General features: G+C 38.3%; 1 protein-coding gene across 1 annotated transcript; it reads left to right on the top strand.

Annotated features, from left to right (window-relative positions):
- Positions 1–958: 958 nt before the first annotated feature.
- On the top strand, positions 959–3,695 carry LOC127639487 (barH-like 1 homeobox protein). Its single transcript, XM_052121540.1, has 3 exons — positions 959–1,358; positions 2,394–2,616; positions 3,166–3,695. Exons 1-3 carry the CDS (start codon positions 959–961, stop codon positions 3,443–3,445), a joined length of 903 nt encoding a protein of 300 aa, XP_051977500.1. The 3' UTR covers positions 3,446–3,695.
- The last annotated feature ends 477 nt before the right edge of the window (positions 3,696–4,172 follow it).

Here is a 4,172-nt window from a genome sequence, read left to right as displayed (position 1 = left end):
TGTACCGCTCAAGAAATGTGGTCTTTATTTGTTTACTTCGTGCTGTGTGAACAACTAAATAAATAAACCAAGAAAAACTCTCACAATTTAGACCAATGCCCCTTTAAAAAAAAAGTTTCCTGATTTTTTTTCAATTCTAAATTAAAAACATAGTACCTTGTGCTGGATCTATATGACACGTTTTACATGTCTGTGATTTATTTAGGGGGAAAGGATTATCCCCCCCCCCACAACACGCACGTGATCATCACCCCCTAAAAATATATTTTAACCAATAACGTCGTGGGGTTCAGGACAAACGCGGAACGGACACATTTAAAATCTTGTTCCTCCTCCTGTATTGGTTGTTTCCTTGAGGGTGTCAATTTCAGGTCTTGATGATCAAACACGCCTGTGTTTTTACTCTGTTACACAGGTTTAGTCCTCGCAGACCTGGTGCAGAACTTAACGCATCATTGTCGGCTTTGGGTCACTACGAGGATTTAGGGGGGGTTAGCACTGATATATTTGTAGTTTTATGCCTAAAAAGACAGAAGAGTTGTACATTTTAAAGCTTACGAATATTTTTAGAATGAGTGCTGACACGGTTCCTCTCGTCTTGAGTGCGGATGAATAGTTGTACCTGTCCTTGGTGCTGAAACTGACCTGTGCGTATTTCGGATTCGCCTTTTGGGCTTCACTTTGAGGAACTGCACGAGAACAATTTGCACACAACTGAGCTGCAATTAAAACCTGTAAAAGGATCTAGAACAAATCAGTCTTTAAAATAGAGACTTTGTGCCTTCTTGCTGGGACAGGATCAAAAAGAGGTTGGTTGAGTTTTTAAGATCTGAGAAAAAAGCCCAGAATGATGATCTAATTTGACAGGTTTTTACCTGCATATTTTCTCAGCTTCATTACCAAAAGCACGGCAGTTTTAGAAAGGACAAATGCTCAATTGATGTTGATTTGATTCACGATGGAGATATCAACAAACGGGTCAAGCTTTGGGATCGAGTCGATACTTTCTCACAGATCCAGCAGTCCATGTGTTTCAAAGGGAGAATGCAGGTCTCCGGCGGAGTTGAGCCCGAGGTCGGACTCGAACAGCGACTGCTCGTCGCCTCCCTCGCCGAGACGGAACTCTGTGGAAGACGCGGTGCAAAGACACGCGCGCAGTCTCGGACTGGACACTCCTTTACAGATATCCCAGCACCCACGAACAGTAACGTCCTCGTTCTTGATCAGAGACATACTAGCGGACTGCAAACCCCTGGCAGCCTGTGCTCCATATTCCAGTCATGGACAGTCAGCCCAGAATGCTGAAGACTACATGTACAAACTTCACAGCAATTCCTCCTCGGACAGCGAATACAGGGGTGAGACATACAAAACTTTGTTTTTATATCTAGGCTACATTTTTATAAACAAAATTGAATCAGTTGCTTAATAGTTAGACAATTGTATTATCGGTATACCAACAAAACTGGACGTAACAAACGGTTTGTAGTTAGTTCAAAATATATAGGCCTACATATGATTACACTCATAATTATTTTTGCATTTTTCTCAGATTGAGAAACACTAAACAAAAAATTACAATACATAAATATAATAGGCCTACATGCAGTATGAAGGATGCGGTTTAAATAATTTTAGTTTTTCCAAAGTTCCCAAAATAATTTTGAATAATAATAGGTCACCTTGCTGCATTTTTAGGGTGGCCTGTATTTCCATTTCCTTTTCTTTCGTTCGCTTCGTTCCTGTGGCGGATTTGATCAATATCTTTGATCGCCAAATTATGATTTTTTTCAATCGAAAAATTATTTAAATGAGAACCAATCTCTGTTCATAAAAGGTAGCTCAAATTTTAATTGTTGTCAATTAAAAAATGTAATTTAATTGTATCAAATGTTGATATGATGATGGAAGTTCACACAACTAAAAGGATATGTGTGCGCACAATTGTCGCGGGATAATAGGCTAGGCCTACTATTTCAGTAAAAAAATAAAAAAGTTTTCAATTTTCCACTTTCAAATTTGTAACCTAAAGCCGTCTCTTTATGACAACACGAGCGCAGTATTTAAGTTCTCACCTTAGCAGCTCAGTTACAGAGATTATTTAGCCATTATTTTTCTTATTTTTACGTAACTTCGTCTATAGAAAAACGTGTTAAATGTTCATGCTGAAACGTCCGTCTCAAGCATTGGATTTTTTTAAGTTAACAAATGATCTCCTAAAGAGTAGCCTAATGTTATTCAAATTTGACTTATAGACTTGAACTATGAATTTAAAGTTAAAGGTGACGCAAACCTGTAGTGACCTCTAGTAGGCCTATAAATCAATAATCGTAGCATATGGAAAAAATTTCAAGTGCACATTTGTCGTTTATATATATGCATGTTCTTTTCAGTGAAAGGTGAAGCTGATCGAGAAATCTCCAGCAGTAGGGACAGCCCAAGCTCCCGGCTAAAGAAGCCACGCAAAGCCCGCACCGCGTTCACTGATCACCAGTTGGCGCAGCTTGAGCGCAGCTTCGAGCGTCAGAAGTACCTGAGTGTGCAGGACAGGATGGAGCTGGCAGCGTCTCTCAACCTCACTGACACGCAAGTCAAAACATGGTACCAAAACCGCAGGTAAGAAGCTAAAATTTGTAGCAAATTGTTGAGAAGAGCAACCAATTGTTTAGCAACACTTTGTACATTTCTGAAATATTTCAGAAATGTGGTTTCCTAAAGTCTGCAAAAATTGCTAGTAGCGTTTGTTTGGTCGTTAAACGGTGTTAAACAGATTAAACCTCAATGGGAAAAAGTTGTGCATACACAACAATGCATGAACCACGAGCCCAACACGTTTAGTCATAAATAATATAGTAATGCGCGGTGGATCAATAATTTAGCATCCGAGTAGTAATTAAACAATTGCCCTAATGATAAATTATTTACCTAAAATGGCATTCTGCTGAGTGACAATTTGACGGATGAGTGTTCAACAGGATCTTACACGGGTTACTTCTCTACGAAAGAATAAACACTTAAGTAGCAGATATTTTATTGACATTTGTCACATTCATAACATTGACTGCCTATCATCATCATAAAAAAAAAAAAAAAAAGAAAATGGAATTTGAAATGGGCCTGTTTTTGAAAAATGACTCAAGTAACCTACTTTTTTTTTTTATACAGAACGAAGTGGAAGCGGCAGACAGCAGTTGGACTCGAGCTCCTAGCTGAAGCAGGAAATTACTCGGCTCTTCAGAGAATGTTTCCATCGCCCTATTTTTACCCACAAAGTCTGCTCTCCAACCTCGAACCAGGACCGGCGCTATATCTATACCGAGGGCCATCAGCGCCTCCGCCTCCCGTTCAACGGACTGTAGTACCGAGGATCCTCCTGCACAGTCTTCAGGGTGGCGGGGATCCAGCACCACTCTCTGGAGTGCTACCTCGACACACTCCGCGATGAACTCCAACCGTCACACCTCCAAACTCAGGAACAGCAGGGTTGCGCCATGAAACAAAAACTTTATGCGCAATAATACACTTTCAAAATTACTCCGACCAAAAGTTGGATGCAAGCTATTTATTAAACTTTCAAACGCTGAAAAAGTGATCAGCAAAAGGTAAAAAAAAAAAAATATGACGATGTTTTTCCCTTAAGAAATGGCTTGGGTTATTTGCACAAATAATAAATGAAGCAAGCAAACCAAAATCAACATTACAGATATCAATAAGACAACGCAATTTCAGCCGAATTATATGCTCAATCAAGAACAATTTTTATTTTGGATTTCTACCCCTAATGATAAGAATAATTTGAATAATATAATAATAATAACAATAAAATAATAATGCGTTGTTTTTACAAATGCAACTGGTCAGATTCTTATGGTGGTTGTATTGCTGGGCATTATTATTATTATTATTATTATTATTATTATTATTATTATTATTATTAAGATATTATTACTCAAATCTGACATCTAGTTTTCCTAATGCACATATCAAGGCACTACAACCTGTTCGGATGTTGAAACAGTCTTTGTGGAAATTGTGTTGTGGTTACATTACAACTCAGTTCAAAATGCGCCAAAATAGCCTAATTTTCTAAATATTGACTGTGAATTTATGCCACAAACGATGCTAGTTCTTTAATATTATCAACTGTGAATTTATTTACAGCCTCCCTGAAA

The sequence above is a fragment of the Xyrauchen texanus genome, chromosome 4 (assembly GCF_025860055.1).
Source record: "Xyrauchen texanus isolate HMW12.3.18 chromosome 4, RBS_HiC_50CHRs, whole genome shotgun sequence".
Classification (NCBI taxonomy): domain Eukaryota; kingdom Metazoa; phylum Chordata; class Actinopteri; order Cypriniformes; family Catostomidae; genus Xyrauchen; species Xyrauchen texanus.
The sequence above is the reverse complement of the archived record's forward strand: the minus strand, read 5'-3'. Positions and strand labels throughout refer to the sequence as shown.

What these genes read in the sequence shown, in the direction of transcription:
- LOC127639487 (XM_052121540.1), top strand. Translation starts at nt 959, where the DNA reads ATGGAGATATCAACAAACGGGTCAAGCTTTGGGATCGAGTCGATACTT. An exon ending in CTCGGACAGCGAATACAGGG is followed by an intron (nt 1,359 to 2,393) that starts GTGAGACATACA and finishes TGTTCTTTTCAG; the next exon opens with TGAAAGGTGAAGCTGATCGA. An exon ending in ACATGGTACCAAAACCGCAG is followed by an intron (nt 2,617 to 3,165) that starts GTAAGAAGCTAA and finishes TTTTTTATACAG; the next exon opens with AACGAAGTGGAAGCGGCAGA.